Source organism: Camelus ferus, chromosome 5, assembly GCF_009834535.1.
Source record: "Camelus ferus isolate YT-003-E chromosome 5, BCGSAC_Cfer_1.0, whole genome shotgun sequence".
NCBI lineage: Eukaryota > Metazoa > Chordata > Mammalia > Artiodactyla > Camelidae > Camelus > Camelus ferus.
In genome coordinates, this window is record NC_045700.1 from 11,690,973 (window position 1) to 11,713,697 (window position 22,725).

General features: G+C 44.4%; 1 protein-coding gene and 1 long non-coding RNA gene across 4 annotated transcripts in view; one reads left to right on the forward strand and one right to left on the reverse strand.

Annotated features, from left to right (window-relative positions):
* LOC116663574 overlaps positions 1–12,547 on the reverse strand; it is a 62,588-nt gene extending 50,041 nt beyond the window's left edge. The window contains exons 1-2 of the long non-coding RNA XR_004319764.1: positions 12,407–12,547; positions 10,775–10,886 (exon numbers count right to left, since the gene is read on the reverse strand). This is a non-coding gene — a long non-coding RNA (uncharacterized LOC116663574). The remainder of the gene's footprint in view (positions 1–10,774; positions 10,887–12,406) is intronic.
* Positions 12,548–12,560: 13 nt separating this feature from the next.
* The window catches only part of CCDC93 (coiled-coil domain containing 93), an 82,441-nt gene continuing 72,276 nt past the window's right edge, over positions 12,561–22,725 (forward strand). For all 3 annotated transcript variants that reach the window (XM_032479318.1, XM_032479319.1, XM_032479320.1), the window contains exons 1-3: positions 12,561–12,775; positions 16,871–16,984; positions 18,447–18,541. In XM_032479318.1, coding sequence (XP_032335209.1) covers positions 12,734–12,775; positions 16,871–16,984; positions 18,447–18,541 — 251 coding nt within the window. In that variant the 5' untranslated portion in view covers positions 12,561–12,733. The remainder of the gene's footprint in view (positions 12,776–16,870; positions 16,985–18,446; positions 18,542–22,725) is intronic.

The following is a 22,725-nucleotide window of genomic DNA, read 5'->3' on the forward strand; positions in this document are numbered from 1 at the left end:
TCCTTGGATGGTGGTGATAAAAGTTAGAAAAGAGAACCATTTATGGGAGAGGGAGAGCATGGTCATTCGGGATGTTTGAAATGTCTTCTGCTTAATCTGAGTGGTGGTTGCTTGGATTTATATGCCTGTAAAAATTCTTCAAGATTGGGCACTTTGCTGGGTGTCTGTGACACCCCAATACAATGTCCCCACATATAATCATTTGCAGTAAGTACTACCAAGAAAAACTATAGTGTTCTCCAAGAAGACTCGATCTGATCTGCGTGGTTGGAGGGGGAGTCCCGGATGGCTTCTCCAAGGAAATTGGAAGTGGAAAAGGGGTTCACAGAGATGAGCCTGAGGGAGGCACTGAGGGGAGAAGAGCTTGGCCTCTGGAAGGTGAGAAAGAGTGTCAGAAAGGCTGGGAGACCAGAAGCAACAGAAAGGGAGTGGTGTGAGGCAATGTAGCCCGTGTTAAGATGCTGCACTCAGCTCTGTGCCCTAAGGAGGGGCTTCTAAGGAAGAGACACATCGTAGGTTACTTAGCAAACAATGGATGTTCAATTCAGGTATTTTTTCTACAGGCTGAGTTGACAACTGAAGGTCTCCCTGCAGCACTGCTTTATTGTCCTATTGCACGCCTGGGTGGGGGTGTCCCCTCATTTAATTTAGACCATAACTTCTCTCCACTTCTCCTGCTCATTCTGCCCAAGACAGCAGCGCCACTGAGTCAGGCTCTGATAGACACACAGGATTGTGCAGGTACTCCTCTCCCAGATACAATCTCTACGGAAGGACTACACCTCAATGTGCAGACCAAGACCTTGCATCGCCGGCCAGCATGGCCCCCCAGAGCACCATTGCTCAGCCAGGCTTCCCCGGGGACACCAGCGCCCCGTGAAGCATCAGTCAGCATTAATCAGCATCACACTTGTGAAATACACAAGTACACAGCTGTTCTACTGCAGGGCTTCTCAGGGTGTGAACTGTATTACGATTTCCTAAGGGCAGGGGAACAACATGCAACACTTCCAGACTCACTTGAATCATGGAGCCCTTTGGTGGAGCGAACAAGATTAGCAAGCCAAGATGTTATTCAGTGAAACACACCGTGGGAAGCAGTGATCTGAGGTCTGACTGTGCAGTTCTTGGGTACTTTTTACTAGTTAGTGATGTAAGACATGACAACTGGGAATAGCCTCCTTTATCCTAATTCACTTTTAGAATAAACGTAAATAAATGACAGGAAGCCGAGGTTACTATATTATTTGTGCATTTCACCAAGTTCTCCTTCTTCCTCCACCATTATCTGCCCATTGTCTGCGTTTGTTCTTTAGAAGCTCACCCATCTCTGTTGGCTGTAGATTATTCTCTTCCCTAGTAATTTTAATTACCTAAAAAATGTCCACTAACCCCTTGTATCATTTGAAAGAAACTTTATCACTTTTTAACACTTCTTAGAAATTACCGTATATCAAACTGGACTCAGATCCCCATTTTATCGCTGATGACACACAAAATAGTGTTTTTCATCTCTCAAGCCCAAAATCACGTTATCTGGTATAGACAATTTTAGTGGAACAGACTGCCAAAAAAAAGAAAAAAGAAAACCCTAGAAATGTTAATCCTGCTACAGCTGATATACTGAGAACTTTTGGTATTCAACCCAAGCTTTGCATTTTCTTTGCAATCTTCAAAATGCAGAGCCTCACGCTCTCCTTCAAAGGCTCTGGTATTATCCAGAAGCAATTACGAAGAAAAACGAAATTACCTTTCGTCATTCTATCTACTCAGGGCCTTAGAAATGCAGACTGACAATGAGCTGACAATTATATGCAATCCACTTTCAGTTAATTTCACCATAAATTGAGCCTGAGGACTGCTGACAAATAAAATATATTATTCATCTGAAAACATTCTCTTTGGGCTCCAGATCTCCAATCTATTTCATTAGCGGTCATGATCAAACTAAGTTGAGAATTGATTTATGCAATAGTTATCCTTCTGCAATAATTAATTAAGAAAATAATACTTGGTGGAGCTTTAAAAAGAAGCAGTTTCTAAGGCCCTTTGATAAAACAGAAAACTTTTAAAATAATTATGAGGCAGTGTTCCTAAGGGAGTAGATATGCATTGCCCTTGTCTATTTCCACAAGTCACTACACTCAAATCACCATCAGAGGCAGCTCCCTGAATCTCAACACGGTTCATCTAACAGTTTCTTGGTATGCACTACATGCCCGGCGCTGTACGCTAAGTCTAGGAGCATCACAGAATTGGAGCATCCTCCAAGAGTGGACATGCGCAGGTAGCCACATACAGTATTAGCTGTCCTAATAAATGCTGTCATCGACATTATAGCAAAGTGTTTTGCAGCCATAGAGGCTCCAGGGACTAATTCTGATTGAATCATTGGGGAATGCTTCATGAGAGAAAAGTAGCATTGGAACAGATCTAAGACAATGGGTTCATTTTTAATTGGCTGAGATGAAGGGCTGCAGGCTTGAGAGAATGCAAGTTCAACTCCAGGCAGAGAGAAAAGAATATACAATTGCAAAGAGCTGGTAAGATTCCAGGTGGGTTTGAGAAGAGGCGAGAAATCCAGGGTGGCTATGTGGAGGTAGGAGAGGAGGACACTCTGGGACGAGATTATAAAGGAGAAACTTAAAGCCTACAGAATATTTCTAATAAGTGAATTTTTTAAAATGTTTTATTTATTATATTATTAAATTATTTAATTTTGGCAGAGGGGGAGGTAATTAGGCTTATTTCTGTTTAGAAGAAGTCCCGGGGATCGGACCTCATGCACGCTAAGCATGCGCTCTACCACTTAAGCTATACCCTTCCCCCAATATTGAGGTTTTAAATCAGAGGGCTGCGTTGTTCTGATGATAAAGCTGGCGGCAGTGTCACCGGATGAAACAGCGCTGTAGGGTACGGTAACCGTTCTGCTGGGAGGCAATAAAAAATCACGAGAGAGGGAAATAAAGAGGCAAGAAGGAACCAGACCCGGGAATCATTTCGTTCATCCCCGTAGAAGTCAAGACACAGTGAGGTCAGAGGTTGGAAGGATCTTGAAGGCACTGAAATTACGGAAGTTGTGAGTCAAAGATGGTGAGGAAAATAAAGTGTGAATTAAATGCTCAAGTCTAAAAGGAGAGTGGGCAAGTCTTGGTGGGTGATAGAGAAGGATATTTTTTCACTCTTTTAAAAAAAAATTTTATTGAAGTGTATAGTTGATTTACAATGTTAGTTTCAGGTGTACAGCAAAGGGCTTCAGTTATGTATATACATATATTCATGTTTTTTCTTTTCAGATTATTTTGTGATATTTCTTCACTCTTTGACTCATTTATTCATTAAAAAAAAAAAAGCCTGTTATTGAAATCTACTCCACTGGGCTTTGGGACTACAGACACCAATAAAGCACATTAAGTCAGCAGCTTTGATCAAAAGGGGAACTTACTGTCTTCAAAGTTAGTTAACCGAACTAGAAAGTGTTCAGGGCAATAAGACTCTGTAAAGAAACGGGAAAAAAATGCTGGTACAATCTCAGGTTCCTATCACTTTTCCAGGCAGGAAAACAAGAACGGAAAAGGACAAATAATTTGTATGCTGTGTCTTATCCCCTTTGAAGGAATCTTCCTAGAAAACATCCACTTACTTTCTATTTCTCAGAAGTGGGTCACCTGTCTACTGCTAATCCCAATGGGAGGCTGGGAAACGGAGAACTTAACTCAGCATATTTTTACATTCAGCAGGTTCTATTAGAAAGGAAGCAAGGGAGAATGGACGTCACAGGCACCTACCTAGCAAGTAGATTTTGCACGTTTATGTGTATTTTTATACTATTCCTCTGGTTGATTAAAATCTCACTGGAGTACAGAATTCTAGGGTAAAAATAATTTTTCTTTAGAATTTTGAGTGCGTTGCTCCATTGTGTTCTAGCTTCTGGTGTGACCCTTGAAAAACCATGCCATTTTAATTCTCACTTCTCTGTGACCTGGTCCTTCACTCTGTAAAATCTTGGCATCCTCTCTTTATCACTAGTGTTCTGAAATGTCATTGTACTGTGTTTTGGTGTGGACCACTCTTCCACTCATTATGCATGGCATTTGGAGGGTCTTTCCAATCTGGAAACGTCTTTATTATTTCTCTGTAAGTCCCCTCTCCTACCATCTTCTATTATGATGCCTGACCTCCTGGACATTTCCTTGGCTCTCTCTTCCTACTCTTCTATTGAATTTTTAATTTTAGCTATTTTTTAAAAAAAATTCCAAGAGTTCCTTTTTCTATTCGAATTATTATTAATTCTAATTAGTAGTTATCTAGAATTATAATTATATAATTATAGCATACAAGGCTAGTAAGTGAGGTTTTTAAAAATAAATTTGGAGTTTTGGCTGAAGCTCAAAAGCCAGAATGTAATGTACCCCCATATTCCAAAAAAGGATGCTAGACCATTCATATAGGTCCCACTAGGAGACAGTAAAACAGGTCCTGTGCCCTTAGCCTACCTCCCCCCTCTAGTACACATATGAAGAGAAAGTAAGAAAGAGGGAGGGAGGGAGACAGATGGGGGAAGAAGGAAGAAAGGGAAGAAGGAATCGGAAGAGGAAGGAAGGAAGTGGGGGAGGGAAATATCACAGTGGTAGAGCACGTGTTTAGCACACACGAGATCCTGGGTTCAATCCCCAGTACCTCCACTGAAAAATAAAAATCATGTTTATTAAAAAACAAACAAAAGAAGAAGAAAGAAAGGCTGGAGGCACAAGTCCAGATTTTTTTAGAGTTATATGTGGGAGTGGGAACATTTAAAATGGATGCTTCTCTCCACCCCTCAGGCCAAGCAAGGGGAGGCTTCTTAACACACACTCAAGATCCTGGGACTATCTGCCATGGCTGGAGACCAACGTCTTTGGCCCCAGCCAGCTCCTGCCACGCTGCAGACACCTGTAGAGCTGCTCTATGCTGCAACCCAGGCAACGTGCTGGGGAGAGAATGCTTTGGGAGAAAACCAGACCCATGTCCTCCGGACCTACGGGGGTCAGATGGGTGGGGGGCAGAGAGATTAGTGCCTTCTAATCACCCGAGGCTGTCTGGAGATACCTGTGTAGAACAAAGAGGAGACTAGAGTAGGAACAGTCTAAACCATTATAGTTGGAGTGGACGGAGATTCACGAGTTCCAGGAACTAAGTGGAAAAGCAGCAAAGTGAGAGTGAGCTTGAAAGGACCCCCACCTCGTAAATCTGCACCAGAAGAATGAGCTCGCCTCAGGGAAGACAGAAGGGGAATTAAGGGACCATCACGAGTAGTCAGTGTCATGGGGTTTTGCCCAGAGAAGTGTGGGGAGAACAGAGCAAGTTTGAAAGTCCTAGGAAACAGTAGGTGAAAATTCCTACAAAAGCATCCCCACCAGAAAGGGTCAGCTTGGGGCACCTGTCAGGCAGGAGCCCCAGTGACAGCACAACTGCCCAGTCAAATGCAACCTTCCTCTTCTAACGCCAGCTCCCCTTGGGCGTGGCACTGGGAGGGGCAGAAGCATCAGTCAGTGGATGAGGGAGAACTGGGGTAAGAGAGAGATGAAGGAAAAGTCCATGAACCCGCACTTCTATTTTGCAGAATTCCAGGTCAGGCCCAAGCTAGGAATGGGGGAAGCTATGAATTGGATGAAAGACTGAAGATTAGATTAGACTGGACTTTTTAATACCTGAAACGGAGATTATCATAACCTCCTAAAGTGCCTGTAAGAGGCTTAGAATCCGCACACCCAGTCATCCAGGCAGCGGGGAAAGGAAATCTAACAGAGCAACTTTAAGGAAGATGGATGGGAGGAAAGCCAGGTGGTGTTCTGCTTGCAGCTTACCAAGTATAACTCATTTACAAACTGGTTATAATAGCATTTTTGTTCCCTCTTCCATTTTCTTCCATTCTCTTGGCCCTTGTGGAATCTTGTGATACTTTGCTATCATTTTATTTGGATTTTAGGACAGAAGATGGAAACATGTGTTCGGTCCCTTTTCTAACCACAAGTCGATGCAACTGCATTTTCTTTCACAACAAGAGCTCTTTTTCAAGAATGACTAAGTTAACCTACTGATATTTGAAGTGAGACATCAATAGATGAGAAGATAGTTTCAAATTTCCATGTAAATAGTGGGTGTCTTTCACATATATTACATTAACTTACTTAAGGGAAGCGTTCTAACTGTGGTCCATTATAGGGGGCATCTGAACCCTTTTCTCTGAAAGGATAATCACTGACTGTCACATCTGCCACCTAGTGGCCATTCTGATGCACACACAACGCTAATGTTCCCATACTTCCATCCATCCACCTACTCATCCATCCATCCATCCATGATGTACTTGTTCCAGGCAGGTTCTGGGTATGTAGGTAAACAGAACACACATAGCCCCTGTCTATCCTTGAGGAGCTGACAATCTACTGGGGTGAAAAACATGAATCTTTAAGGGAGATCTGTAAGAGCTAAGGCTCTAAGGTTCAAGTCTGTATATTCAACTTTTTTTTTCTCAGCTGGCTTCTTCTCTGCAATTTCATCAAAGATACTCAAGTCTCTTCCATCTTTAAAAAAAAGCCCAAGAAACAAACTCTCCATCAATCAGACTCCTAACCATCTTATTTCTTTCCTTCAGTTCATAGGCAAGCTTCTCCCAAGAGGAGTCTACATCCTCTGTCCCCTTGTTCTCACTGCTAATTCACTTTAGTAGTTGTTTTCCTTTATTTCATTTTCAATATATTTTGTTATAAAATAATTAAAATATGCAGAAAATAAGAATAATATAATTCCCATGTATTTATGACCACCTTTATCAAATATTGACATTATATCATATTTGCCTGAAATCTTCTTTCCCTCAAGAAATAAAGCGTTATACATAGAACAGATGCTCTGTGGTCCTCTTCCTCCTTCCTGCTCCATCCCCTTCCCTCTCCCCAGAAGAATCACAATCATAGGCATAATTCCCATGCATGCTCTCACACTTTCACTACACATTTACATATCCCTAAGCATTGAATAATATTATTTTGAACGTCTGAAAACTTAGCAAATCATTATGAATTTGATTTTTCTTGAAGACTCAACTTTCCGTTTTTCCTAATTATCCATATTCAAACACATAACTTTAGTTCATTTTCGCCACTGGATATTAAACCACTGCATAAAGATACCCCAAATAATATATATCCATTCTGCATACTAGTTCACGTCTGTTTCTCATTCAAGGGCCCAGGCAGAGGGAGCTGTTTTCATGATGGATGGAATGGACAGGAGGGTTCCGAACACCTCCATCCAGAACTGGCACAATCTCATATCTCCCAACATTCCTCTGGCCAAAGCAATTCTTGTGACTCAGTCAAGATGGAACACTTGACATCCTCAATGGCTGGGTGCTAAATGGTTGGTCACTGTGAAAACTGCAAATGCCCCTTGGGTGCTGAGTCACTCCCCCCACCCCCACTGAGAACCCTTCTCAGTGTTTGGCACACAGTAGGCCCTCAACGGATATTTGGTGAAAAATCAACTTTTCCAAATTGCCCTCCAAAACCCTTGCAAAACCTTACTCAACGAGTAGGAGTGTTAAGTGTTAGTTTAATGTCCTCAAAACATTGATCATTTCTTCCATGCAAAGGTACCTCATCTTTACTTTTTAACACGAGGCTGAGAATTTCTTTTCATCCATTTAGTGACAATTCTTCACGTAATTCTCTAGTCAAGCCTTTCGCTCATTTTTCTATTAAATTTTTCTTCCTCATTTGCAAGAACTCTTGTCACAGGTAATGAATATTTTTCCAGTTTACCTTTTAAATGTTTTAATGATTTTTGGACAGGACAGATTTTTGCTAATATTTATATAGCCTCATCTCTTACCCTTCTCTTTCCTGCAGTGAACATTTTTACTGGCAACATGATGTTGCACGAAAAGGACATCTTATGATGTATTTACCCATGCTCTCTCTTTTTTTTAATGATTGTCCATCACTTTTACTTTGTTCTGACATTTTTTTTCATTATTGAAGTATAGTCAGTTACAACGTGTCAGTTTCATCCCAGTCATGCATATATACACATTCATTTTCATATTCTTTTTCATTATAGGGGATGTTGAATATAGTTCCCTGTGCACTACAGAAGAAACTTGTCGTTTATCTATTTTATATATACATAGTAGTTAGTATCTACCCATTCTCTTTTCGTAGGCTATTTACATGGTTTCCAGGTTTTTCTCTTGTAAATAATGTTAGGATGAAGAGCTCTGTCCATAAGCCCTAAAAGTGAAAGTATATTCAAGGCTGCTTTTTAAGTTCTTGATACAGTTTGCCAAATTGCTTTTGAGTCTACTTTTCAGATCCCAAACTGTTACCGAGTCCAAATTCATTCTTCTGGCCGCATGACAGGCCAATAAATTGGGAGATGAAGTGTTGGGACAAGGAATAGCGACTTTATTCGGAAAGCTGGCAGATCGAGAAGATGGCAGACTAATGCCCTGGAGAACCATGTTCCCTAAGTCAGAATTCAGTCTCCTTTTATACAAAAAAGGGAAGAGGGTGTGGTTGGTTGTTGCAAACTTCTTGGTGTTGGAATCCTTTGTTCTTGCAGCTGTCCATGTAGCTTGCAAACCTCCAACAAGACTACTGTTATTTTCTATTCTGCAACTTTTTATCTTTATATGAATGCGAAAGTGTTACACCCTTAATGGTCAGAGCCTTGAGAAAGGGCTCTCCTGTATATTTCAGGCTAAAGGTGACATCCTTTTACAAAAGGTGCAGAACCAGCATGACTCAGCATGGGAAACAGCCCACGGTTAAAGTCAAAGTAACAGATCTATATGGAGTTAAGAGTTGTTCTTTTCTATCATAACACCCCAGGCCCTGCTGATGAAGCCCTTATAAGCCAACCCTGTACAGCAGCAAGCAAAGTGAGACAGCCAAGAGTGAGCCTGGAGGGGCACAGGGAGGTTGTCCAGGCCACCCTAGATGCTCCTCCTGCCTGGAATGCTCTTCCCTGAGATCCTCCCACAGCACCTTCTTAAGATACGGATCTCCCCTCAACTGGCACTTGAGAGCCCTATCCTGACCCCTTCATCTCAAAGATGTACATGATGTCAGATCCAAAAGAGCTTCTGACTCCAACACATGATTTCCTATCACATTGCACTGTTTCTTGTTCTTGAAGAGCACTTACTTCTACCCAATACTATCTTACTAATTTACTGGTTTAATTTCTGTCAGTAATTATCTTGTCTGATTTGCTAACTTCGGTATCTCCAGCACTAAGAACCAGGCTCTGGTTCAGAGTGGTTCTCAAACTGGCTGCTCGTTGGAATCACCTGGGAAATTTAAAAAGTCCACCCGACCTCCATAATAAGAAATGCTTAGTTATTACATCATTTTACCAAGAAACTCTGAGACAGTATTTTCTACACGAGAAATCCAGAAGGGAGTAGATGTTCTCAAGTACTTCCTTATTTGTTGCTGTGTAGCTGGATCCTTGTCAAGTCTTTTCTAGCATAGCTAACAGCATGTGGTTGTGACAATTATGGAAACTGTTGGAATTCTTTAATAAAACTATCATCTGTTTGGAAAAAATGTACTGGAAGAACTCACCCAAGTGTGTGTGTCCGTGTGTGTGTGTGTGTGTGTGTGTTGAGTTGTGTCCAGAAGCAGAGGGGGGATTAGATTTACTTGTACCATCTGCGCCTCTATTTTTCACTACAGGAATGTGACATGCTGAATGTAGGATGGTGTCTTGTAAAACTTTACTGCCTGAGAACAGATCAGCGTACAATTAAGAATTTTCAGGAAGAATTCATTTAAGCTAAAGACTCTTAGTTTGTCTATGGGCCTTAAATTTTGTGTGTCACTGCAATCTATAAAGAAACATAACAATAATAGAGTCACTTTAGTCATTACTGTGTTGCCCAAGTATATATACCTGTATCTTTTTTTTTAGAGGGGGTAGGTAATTAGGTTTATTTATTTAATTATTTTCAATGGAGGTACTGGGATTGAACCTAGGACCTTGTGCATGCTAAGCATGCACTCTACCACTTGAGCTATATCCTTCCCCCCGCATATACCTGTATCACTTTATATAGAAACAATATATTCCAAGAGAAAAATTCAATATTCATGTTTTCCCCGCAGCTCAATTACATCAGAATCTCTGGAGGTGGAACCCAAGGCACTGGTACCTTTTAAAAACTCCCTTGGTGATTCCAACGTGCAGCCAAGTTTGACAGCCACTGACATAAAAGAGCTCAGGAATATTTGTTGGATGGATGGCTGGTTGATGGATGAATAAAAGGACATGTGAATCAGAAATATGGGGCTCTAGTCCCAGCATTGCCACTAACATGCTAAGTGACCTAAATTGTCACTCTACTTTCCTAAACACCCATAGTTTCCTTCTAAGGTCCCTTTCTGCTTCAAGACTTCAGGATTCCCCTCTTGGTTACGGCAAGAGCCCCGGAGTGGAAGGGCGAGGAGAAGCATGAGGACAGGATGATCGAGGCATCATAAAAACATCACCCAGGATAAAGGTGACCCTTACAGGAAGCTCTTCACTTTGACGCCTTCTACTGGGAGAAGGAAAGTATTTGTGAGTTCCTGAAATCTTGCACTGAGACAAACATCACACACCTCTGTGTGCACAGGAGGGACAGAGTGATCCCTAATCCCCAAATATCCCACTAGGGAGACAAAATGTGTGTATGGGTATCCTGAGGCAGGGAAGGGGAGAGAGAGACTTTTATCGGAGTCCTACAAACCTTTTCTGACATTGTGTGTTTGAGGTGTTCTCCATGGCCGAGCAGGGGTCCTTCTCTCAAATGTGGGCTATTCAAGTTTTCTTGACTGCTGTCACAGCTGTTTTGCTAGGATCTTGAAAAAAAAAAAAGAAAAGAAAAGAAAGAAAAGAGAGTAAAGAAAAAAAACATGCTGCCAACCCAACTCTGCTACTGTCACCTGACAGAGACAGTAAACTAGGACAGTCTCTTTCTGGGAAAGATAGCTGCTCATATTTATTTAAAACACTGCAAAGACATTTACAACAGGGAATTCCCATGTGGCCTACCTGAGTCCTATTACTCTCCAGGCCTTACTGCCCAGGCTGCTTTAAATACAGCTATTTAGGTCACAGCTAGGCAAGATTGTGCTGTTTGTCCCTTAGGCATCAACACCTGCCTGGGTATCCAACAGTGCTTACAAATTATCCCCCCTTTATTCCCCTTCATCCCATATCATCTCAGGGAAGGACAGTTTTAAGATTGCAAAAATAATGCGTGTGGGGAGTTATGAGGGTGGACACCTTAGAAATTGCGTTTCATTGGTTTCACAGTGGGTGAGAGCACATGCCACCGGAGGTAGGCAAGAGAGGTCTCATTTAACAGCTTAATTTGAATATTCAAATTTCTAAAATTATTGGAGTTTTAGGGGCGTGGCACACAGTTTTATTAGCAATATTTACTAACTACATTTTAAAAGGACATGGTCATTCTTAGAACTCTTTCAACCACTTGTATACTCTCATTCCAGAAAAATCTCTGTTCTGTCCGGATAAACTCCAGGAAGAGTATAAAAGGCACAAAGAATTTCTTCAAGGATAAACATTGACTGAGTACCTATTAAGATGCAGAGAGAAACACATGAACACACGCTTGCACACACACACACACACACACACACACACACACACACACACACACACACACACAGCCCCCTTGATCTCAAAGAGCTCATAGCCTCACACACCCCCCCTCCCACCCTACACACAGAGAGGAGGATCTTCTTAACAGCAAAAGTTTTCAAGTCACCTCTTTCTTCATCGTTAAAAAAAAAAAAAAAAAAGCCTGGAGAAGCCATGGAGCGGGTGCGAGGGGCTTCTGGCCAGGGACACAACTCCTATACAGCTGCCATCCTCTGGGACAGACCAGGGGTGCTTCACGTAAATGATGTAGCTAAAATAAATACCGGAGTCGCATTCTCAGAGATGGCCTTCCCCTCAGGAAGACCCAGACACTGAGGATGATGGGGTGGGGGTGGGAGGACATTATCACAAACCACGGTTCCCAGGGGACACGGTGACACTCGGGCACCAGGGAGGCAGCGAGGGTGAAGAATCCTTTTGGGGGGACTTGGTTCCCCGGTCCGTACATCTAGAAGTCTGCCCAAGTGCGCGTTAATCAGGGGACATCGCGATTCTGAGCCAGAACAGGGCCAGGGTCTGAATCGCCAAGCTCATCAGCGCTCTGACTTTGACCCTGGAGCAAGGGGACTTCCGAAGTCCGGCTCGCAGAGAGGACCGGACCCATTTGGGGCATCCGATTCCCGTGAGAAGCGGAGACGGGAGCCAAGATGCAATATTTCCCCAAAATACAAGAACAGTCCCTTTTATAAAGCACCTTGGAGGAAAATGCAGATCCCCGGCGCGAAGCTACGGGAGAACGTCGGCCCGGGCAGGCAAGCTGCGCTGCAGCTCCTCAGCCGGCGAGGTCCGGGCCTCTCCCGGGCTGCCCTCGCGCAGGCGTAGTCGCGCCGCGCTTCCGCCGCAGTGCGCATGCTCCGCCGGGCCGCTGTGCTCCGAGGCCGCGGTGGTGGCGGCGGCGGCGGCCGCGGCCGAGGAAGTTCCCGCTTTGCACTCCACCCCGGTAGCAGCTTCGGGGCCGGGGACAGCTTCCTCTGGACGCTCCGGGGGCTTCGCTGCCGCCGCGCGGCAGTCGGACAGGATCATGGGGTTGCCCAAGGGGCCGGAGGGCCAGGGTCTCCCGGAGGTAAGGACTCCCCCCGCCCCCACTCCCTGACACGTCGGGGTTCCTGAAGGAGGGCCGAGCCTGCGGGGCCTCGGGCGCAAGGGGATCCGGCTGCGTTTAGGGCGCCCCGCTCCTTTTCTCAAGCGTGTCCACCGCCCAGTCGCTGGGGGCCCAGCAGCCCCCCTCCCCGCCGCGTGGGCGTGGACGGGGACGAACTTCAGCCAGTGCCAGTCTCCCGGGACGGAGGGAGCCTTCCCAGCCCAGTACCTGCCCCGTCGCAGCCGCGGGGCCCGGGGTCCCCCCTCTCCGGCCCTCCCCGGCAGTCTCCCCGGTCCCCGGCGCCGCACGCCTCGCCCCGAGGACCCAGGCTGCTGCCCCCAGTGGTCACGAGACACGCGCTGTGAGATGGTCCGGGCTTGGGTTGTGCGAAGGGCGGTGACCTTGCGGCGCCTGCCGCGGCCTTTCGGGGCCCACGGGGTCCTGGTGGCCGGCACCCGCCGCCTTGCAGGGAATGCCGCCCTGCGTATACCCCGGCGCCCGGCCGGGCCGGCGGGAGGAAGTTTGGGAGCCGTGCGCGCCCCGGGTCGTGTCGGGCCGGGTCAGCGCGCCGCTCTCTCCGGCGGCGCGGGGTGGCCAGGCGGAAATGTTACTGTTTCTCCAGAAGGTAGCGGTGCCTTCCTTTCAGAGGTGTTTGTTATTAAGTCCTCACTCGATCCTAGGCTACCGGATGATCAGTGGTTTCTGAATTTGCAAATTGGCTGGAAGGGGAAAGTGCATTTCCTTTTGGCTTCAAGTATCACTTAGATAGGTGGTTTGTATCTATCTACTCTTCCAGTTGATTTACTCCAAAGCTAGTTTATCTTACTGGATTCTTGAAAGAAAAGGAATCCGTGCTGCACCTTTGTCCCCCTCCGAAGGTTCTGAAGCACACATTTGGCAGAGGGACTGATTCCTGGACATGGTGCATGGTTCCTTCACACTTAGCTGCCTGTGGCCAATCTTGCTTCTTTGCCCCCCTCCCCAAATCCTCAGTTCTTAAATCCCGCAAGTACCCACTCATTGAGGGATCACTGTTATGTGCATAAAGGCTGGGGCTATAGTGATGGGAGGATAGAAGGTCTGTCATTGTGTACTCCCAGAATGCAAATCCATTTTGTTGTTATCTTAAGAAAGCCTAGCTAGTGTAATGTCAGAACCCTTGTGTTAGGTGAAACCTGACATTCAGGTTGCTTTGATGGGACCAGGAACTGTGAAGACTAGGATCTGTACTGTGATTTGATGTGTTATTTCTTTTTTGCCTTCTTTATTCTAAGCTCTCTCATCAGGTTTTTGCCTGGCCTTTTGCTGTGGACTACTGTCTGGCCTTCCAGATTCTACCTTAAATCTCTTCGATTCATTGTCCCACAGTACTTTCTAAAATAAAAAGCAACTTGCTCTGGTTTGTCCTTTGTTTAACCCTTCACTGTCAGGAGACTGGGTCTGATTTGTCACTTTTCTAAGTTCCTGGCAATTAGGAGGCAGACAAGGTGAATATAATCCACTTATTTTTTAGTTCAAAGACCAGTTCATATGAATATGGATGGTCTATGTAATTAAGCTGTCACTAGTCCGGTTAATTCATTAAATTCAACTTTTAAACCCTTTAGATTTGTGAAGGATAGAAAGGTAGCTAGACCTGGCCCTGCCTTCCAGCCTACATGAACTGCAGTACAAGACAATTGACAATTTAATGTGCCTGATGTAAGAGCTCACAGTCATTCATCTGTATGAGAATTTTAGTTTTAACAGTTGCCTGTATTACGCAGGCTGGTGACATTTTCTAGCTTCAAAAGAGGATATTCTTTCATTCCCTGTGTATTAGCCAATGACCCTTCCACATTTTTAGTTTTAATCTGTGAAGCGAAGTTGGAGTCGCGTTAACATTCTCCATTCAGTGTCTTGTGCCAAAAAGTTATTTCGCAAAGTGTATTGCAAAAGTACACTTCTCCATTCTGGGGGTGAGCAGGTGGGAAGCCTGGGTCCTGCATCTGCCATGGGTGGTCCATAGGTGCCCAGTAGGTACAAGGTGAGGCAGGGATGGTCCTCCTGGGCGGTCTTGTCCTCTTCTTGGAACTGTTTTCATGATAAATGATTTAACAACAAGTGAAGGGGTCCTGTTTTACCTCCCAGATGTTTTAAGGAAACACTTATGTTGTCCCACTCTCCTTTTCTATTCCATTTTTGTGAACTGTAACTGTTCTTTATTTTCTCATTTCTTTGAGCGTCTTTCTAGAGACTACTTATAGATGTTTTTCAACCACTGCAGGTCTTTTGCCAAGGAAGAGAAGGTGTGAAAATTAATATTTATTTTTGCATGTCTCCTGGGAACTAGTGAATGCTAACCTTCAGAATCTTTGATAGGTCAGACTAGGGTCATTTGAGAGGGAAGTGAAATGAGCAGTGTCACAAGGCTGTCCCCTTCACTGCCACCACCACACCCCCATTGAAAAGAGTTAACAGTCACTTTAATAATTCCACGTTCAGCTGTGTGTTGACAGGTATACTCCATCCCCTGGCAGTTTGTGCTTTAAAATAAACTTGAGTCTCCATTATCAGTGTCATGACTATGAGAACATTTTGTTAACACCTGACTGGCTTAGGTCATGCACTTTAGGTAATAATTGAGCATGTTATTCCATGTTGAATAAGAGTGTCGTTGGAGCCTAATGCTGTTTCAGATGAGAGGAGTAAACGTGGGTGGATAACGTATGGACTGTATGAACCAGCTAATAGTCCATTTGGAAAGACAGGCATGCAGGTTAACACCAGACCATGTCACTCAGAAGAGGGTGAGATTTAATTGTATGAATGACCTGGACGATAAAGAAACTAGAAATGCTGAGGAGTGACCATGTGAAGCTGCAGGGTTGACCTTGAATTGGTGCTCGAACGTGAAGATGGTTTCTGGGCGCTTAGAGAACACCAGGAGAGCCATGTAGAGTGGGAATGAGCAGTGTTTGTTTAGATTGGCCACCGCCATGTGTGGATCATTTTGGGGGCAGGTAAAGGATGCAGCTGAAAAGATAGGTTTCGGCCAAAGCGCCAAATACCAAAGTAAGACATTTGGAATTTATCTGGTAGACATTGTATGATGCCTTAATGAGGGGGGCTGTGTGCGGAGCTGTAGAGGGACAATGAGAAGGCTGTGATTTAGGAGAGAATGAGCAAGACAAACTGAGAGGCAGTTGCAGTAGTCCTGGCATGACATGTAAAGAGAAGGGAAGGGAGGGGAATCGTGAGATCTGTAGTTAAGGAAGCTTCAGCAGGTGTCGTTGGATCAGGGAGTAGTTAGAGGTGGGTACAAGGATTTGAACCAGGATACCTTGGTGGTGTTTTAGGCAGAAAGGTGGTTTTTGATTTTCTGTAATAATGGGAGAGAGAAAGGCACAATTCAGGAAAGTAAATGGAGGCAAAAGTACTGGGATATTTAGATGAAAGTATCGATAAAACCAGGGAGTGAAGTTAGGATATAAATTAAAATGTTTAAATCAAATCCCTATTTGAATATATTGAATGAATTTGTTATTTTTAAGGCAATTCTGTTACATGGCAGTAATTGCCCCGTAATATATCTTGGTTGAAAGCCTTCCTTGTTTGCTTCTGAGCAAAAAGTGCAGAGGGACCCGTGTTTGAATTCTTTATTCTTGCCCCTCTTGTCAGTAACTTCTAGGATTAAGATGAATATAAAAAAAGAAAAAAATAAACCAGCTGTTCCATCTGAAAGTTTATAATCGCGTCAGGAAGCCTGTCATGTAAGCCGTGTGTTCGAGAACAGAGAGGTAATGTCCTGTAATCCTCCTTTCCCGGGACTCCTCCTCGTTCAGCACCAGATGGACAGCCCAGACTACCTGTAAGTGTCTTCTGCCCCCACCTCTAACGAGTAATAGCTTGTTGAGGCCCAGGGACCCTGTTCCACGCGACTCCCACAGCACTGTGTCCCCAGGCCCCTGTGTGAACGCAGTGATGCAACCAGTGTCACCTGCTCCTTGGCAGTGAGGTTGTGGCATCGGGGAATACACCTGGTGTCCCTTTATTCAGGGTAGCTTTTACCAGCCTAACTGTTACCTTTTGTTTTAGGTGGAAACAAGAGAAGATGAAGAACAAAATGTCAAGTTGACTGAAATTCTGGAGCTTTTGGTTGCAGCTGGGTATTTCAGGGCAAGAATTAAAGGCTTGTCACCTTTTGACAAGGTAAGAGGTCTTTCTAACCAGAAGACTGTCGTTTGTCAGGATGGCATGGTTTACCGTGGAAAGGAAGAAGAGATTGTGTTTTTACTTTATGCCCATGTTGTCGTTTCTCCCTAATTCAGATTCATTAGGGAAGCTTTAAAATTTCCTATTAAAATAATCATGTATCAGTAGATGCACCTTGAGGTCCCTTCTTTGTGCCCGACGCGTTGGGAAATACAAATAAGCAAAATAAATAGTTCCTCCTTTCAAGAGGAGATACAGCTTATGTCAGATAAAATAATCCGAGTTAATAGGGAGCTGTCCCAAGTCAAGGTGCTCACAGATGGCTGCCAGATCCTCTCTGGATGGATGGTAAATGCTGAGTTTGGAGGAGGGAGAAGTCACCATGGGATGAAGTCCTTTATTTCAGCAGAACCTGGAACGACTGTTATGCACAAGCAGAGTAGTAGGTGCCAAGGGCACAGAGGTAAGAACAAAGGCCTTGTACTCAAAGAGCCTGGCTTCTAAAGAGTAGGGAAGAGAGACAGGTAAGCCAGCCCACGTAGAATAAATGGCACAATTCGCTAAGTGCCACGGCGACCATGCACATTAGTGAACTGTCCAGATCGGACAGGGCAGGCCTGGAAAGCTTCCTGGTGGAGGAAAGCGTTGAGTCCTCCAGTGGGCCGCAGCCCCGGCTGTGCATCCCAGATTTTGTAATACATACGTCTAGGCCTCTCCCACTGGAATTCTGGTTAGTTAGGTCTGGACCGGGGACTGGAATCTGTATTTTATGAGGCATCTCACCTAAGTCTGCAGTATAGCCAGGGGTAAGATTCACTGTTGTCTTCTAATATCAAGCTGTACCTGAAAAGGTTTTGTTTCAACATGGATTTTTAGCCTTAGCCTCGTTGGCATCTCAGGGAGATCCTGTGACAAACTAGAGCAGGGATTCTCATCTCCTTTAGGTAGAGGGAAAAAAATGAGATGTATGGGAATTAAGTAACGAGCCACAAAATGTCACCCTTGCCACTCACGTATCCGGTCCATAAAACACAGAATTCCTCTGGAATTTGGCACTTGCCTGTAACTGGATTCAGACTTGTCTCAGCTGAGAATTAATGTCTGTCCCCATCGGCATCAGGAGGATCCATGCATCATATGTCCATTTCGTCATAAAAGTCAGCTTCTCAGCCCACTGGCCACATTCCAGGTGCTCCGCAATCACGTGTGACTCGCGGTACTGGCCGGGGCACTGCAGAGACAGAGCGTTCCCATCTCTGCAGGAAGTTTTGTTCAGCAGGGCTGTGTAGGTGAACTGTGGTAGACGGAGCCAGGACACATATTGTCCCTCTCTGCAGACACATGATTTTGTATGTTCACTGAATCTGTCAGAACTATTTATATTTTATGTGCCTTTCGCTTCTTCCCCTCTTCCCAAACCAGGAAGAGCGAACGGGTATTTTGTGTGTGTGTCTTGCAGGTGGTAGGAGGAATGACCTGGTGCATCACCACTTGCAACTTTGACGTGGACGTTGACTTGCTTTTTCAGGAGAACTCTACGATAGGTCAGAAAATGTAAGTTATCCGCGTTTGCCCGGAAGAGCCTCAAGGGGGAGAAAGAGCTAACTCCTGAGCACGTGCTGTGCGCCAGAAGTGGTGGTAGACACTGTGCGTATTTTGTTTCAGTTTTCATTACAAGGGATATGACTGCGGTTTAACAGATTGCGAAGCTGAGACAGAAAGAAGCCAGGGCCACACAGCTAGCATGCAAGAGTCACCTGATGTTATTATAACGTTACATACGCTACTTCCAGTGCTTTTTCTTGATCAGAGTTTCCAGTGACTGCTTGGTGTGTCTCTTTCCAAAGGTAGCGAGTTTGGACGGAAGTTAAGTAGCTGAGGGGACGGGAATCCTTCCCTCTGCTTAAGGCAGAGCCTCACTTTGTCTCCCATCAAGTGGAGGCAGCCTGAACTCCTTGCACAAGATGTCACCGGAGGGCACCCCGGCTGGTCTTCCCTTGCTCACCAGAGCCTTGGTGATTTCATGAGGCCACTGGGGATCCTCAGTTCTGCCCAGCCCTACCAATGGGCAGCTGTGTGACCTGGGACAAGCCTCGGTTCCCTTATCTGTAAGAAGGAGGGTTTGTGATCCCAGATCTGTGTGCTTCTGTGACTGACTTAGTCATTTTTCTGAAGCCTCCTCCTCCTCCAGATGGATTAAAGATGATTTACAGATATGCCTGGGAAGCAGTAATAGTGGAAGAGTGAAGCAAAGACAAAGCAAAGCTAAAGGGAAAAAAAAAAATGGAAACAAAAGGCAGGGTTGGGGTAAGGAATACACCTGTAAGGGGCCGGCCACAAGGCTCGTTTTCCTAAGGGTGGAACACAGATTTGGCTCTAAGCTTCCTGGCAGCCAGCAAAAAGAGGAGAACGTGCTAAAGTATCCAATATACAGTTTCCATACAGTAGAAGAAAAATCGGTCCCTAAGAATCAAAAATTCTTAACACTAAGAGCAAAGGCATCTCTAGGCTCCTCGTTAAGGAGGCCGTGCAGTTTGACACGGTGGTACTGTCATTGGTGCCCTGCATCCTAACAGCTGCGTGTGGGACCGCGGCATCCCATCCAGCCACCCGTAGGGAGAAGTCCTCCCGTGGGAGGCGGCGTGATGGAGTCCAGGGGGGGGGGCTCTGCTCCCTGCTGGGCCAGCTCAGTCCGGAGGTGGATTTGTGTTCTTGTCCTATTGTTTATTTTTATTTAGGTGTTACATACACAAAGGTTAAAAAAAATTCAGATGCCACCTAAGGGAGCAAAACATACAGCTGATGTCTCCCCTCTTCCCATTCTACACCCCAGTTTTATTCCCTGGAAGGAGTCCTCTTTGACAGTGTAGTTTAGATCCTTCAGAGTGGGCACGTCTACATCTCCGACTACGTATATGCTCTGTTTCACTTACATCTAACACGAGGAGGAAGCTGGCTCACCTGTACCACTCGCTACATCCCTTTGGTCTCCCATGCTCCAGTCTTTTAATTATCTGTTGTTCTGTGATCACTGGCGTAATTTTAATCTACTTATGTTTCTATTTCTTGACCCATTAACATAAACTAGCTTCTCCTGGGTCCTAACTATGTAGGGTAAACATTTTAGTCCCTCTGTCTTTTCTTCTCCCTTTCAGCCTCCGGGTACCATCATAGCATCACTTTTATATGATTAGGGCATAATGTTTATAGTCTGTTCCATAATAGCAGTTAAATTATCCATGCTTTAACTACAGGTAAATTCTAACAGTATAATCTAAAAGTAAATTCTAAAAGTAAATCTAAAAACTATTTACAATAAGAAGTATTATAATGGGGTCAGAAAAAAGGAGATGCACTCTTCTGGACCATAATGACGCTGTTTAAACGGGAATATTCAGACTGTCACAGTGAAAAGCGATCTCTTTTCGTGTGCTCATCATTGACTCAGTGGATATTTATCGAACCCCTGCTATTGGTCAGGCATTGATCTGGACACTTTGGATACATAGTGAAAAATGTCCTGCCCTCACAGAGCTTGTAGTGTATGGGGGAGACAGACCAGGAACTAATTTAATAAATATGTAAGTTGTATGTAGTATTAGTGTGTGCCCCAGAAAAAATTAAAGCTGGGGAGGGGTATGAGGAGGGACGTGGGGTGGGAGGCAGTTGTGGCTTTAAGTTCACGTAGGCCTCATTGAGAAGGAGATGCTGGAGCTAAGACGGAAATGCCAAGGGAAGGCCCAGAGCAGAAGTTTACCTGGGGGAGGTGGGGGGATATAGGACATAAGTGCAGAGAGGCCGTGGAGCCAGAGCAGGTAGGGTCTCCTAGGTCAGAGTAAGCACCTCAGGTGTACTCTGTGAGACAGGAAATCCTTGGAGGGCTTTGAGCAGAGGAGGGATGAAATCTGTTGTGTGTCTTGGAAGGAACCCACATCTGATGACTGAATGAAGGGAGTGAGGGTGGAAGCAGGGAGACACAGGAGATGGTGGGGGCCTGGACAGTGGGCTAGCCATGGTGGCCTTCTGGACCTGTTTTGAAGGCAGAACCAACAGGATTTGATGACAGATTGGATTTGGAGTGTAAGAGGCGGGGCAGTGGTCAAGGATGATTCTGACGCGTTTGCCCCCAGCCCGTGGGGGTGGTCTCTGCAAGTCACGGAGAGTCAGGCACACTGCAGTTAGCGTCATAGGCATACAGCTTTTTTCCTTGTGTTTCTGTTTGCCTCGTCTTTTTCTTGTGGACAAAGAAGCACATGCTTTTCCCTGTAGCTAATAAGATCAGCCGGTTTCTTTTTTTTTTAATTTAATTTATTTTTATTGAAACTACATTAATGTTCATCTTTCAAACTCATTGTCAATGACTCCCAGGTTCTAAACCTCCAGTTTAAAATTCTCATTGAACTTCAGCCCTTCATCCCTGTCTGCTGTGTTTACTCCGATGGCTACGGTGTCTCCATCAAAACACCCTGGGCTAAAAGAAAACCCAAACCCTCCACTCCAACAGGACTCAGCATTGCCGTCCCACCAGGCAGGCAGGCCTCTCTGGGAAATCTCACTCCCTCAACTTCTTCACTTAATCACCCAAATCCTCTTTTCTATAGGCCTAAATTACAGAATTTCTAGCACAGAATTTAGGACTTATTTATAAACAATTTTACATTTTTAAGCATTTTTTCACAAGTGTCCTACTTGGTTCATCAGTTAGATTATATAATTTGATGACCTGGAAACCAAATTTATTTGGTATTTCCCCCCAGCATTTAACACAGAAGCAACTAATGGTGCTCAGTGAATTCTGTCTGTGATTTGGCCAGCTTCACATGCGTCTTTTTCAGATGTTGGTTTCTACTTACACAAAGAAGAGTTTTGGAGGATTTTAACATATTGTTAAACATTTCTTTTAATTGAAGTATAGCTGACCAGCCAGCTTCTCAGTTGACGACATGCATGCACTGCCTTCTTGAATACACTTTTTTTTTTAGTGAGTTTTCGTTTGTCTGAAGTATAGTCAGTTTACAGTGTTGTGTCAGTTTCTGGAGTACAGCGTAATGTTTCAGCCATACATATACATACATATATTTGTTTTCATATTCTTTTTCATTATAGGTTACTACAAGATATTGAAGGTAGTTCCCCATGCTATACAGAAGAAACTTGTTGTTTATTTATTGTATATTTAGTAGTTAGTATGTGCAAATTTGAGCGCACTCCAGACTGAAGCCTCTTTCTGTTCCAGTTTGAACTGATGGCTTCTTACATCTGTGACACCCCTGATCTTCTCGGATTCCTTTCCATTGCATTCTTTCTGGGCTAGTCTTACTATTTTTTGATTCTACAAAGCCTGCCTTCCTAAATTCCTCTGGAGTTTTCAGTGGGTTTTAGCCCCTTTTTCATGCTGGTGTCTCTGGGGTTTGTGATACTTTCCCATCAGTGACAGTTCTCTTAATAGATATTGGAGCATCGTGTTTTTCACACAGGTTCCCAATCCCTTATCTGTATTTCTGAACTCCAAAAAAACACTGAAAATGGGTTTTTGTTCTAAGTGTGGGTACAGAACTTACTTGCAAGCGAAACTTGACCTGACCTGACTTGAGGCTGTTTACGGTCTTTTTTGATCCCACTTACGTGAATATTGATACGCTTTGCGGTGGAAATGTTTATTTCTTTGATTATAGGGTGCTGCTCTGGCTTTTACTGGGTCTTACGTAATGCATGGTATATGCCCCTTAGGTATACAA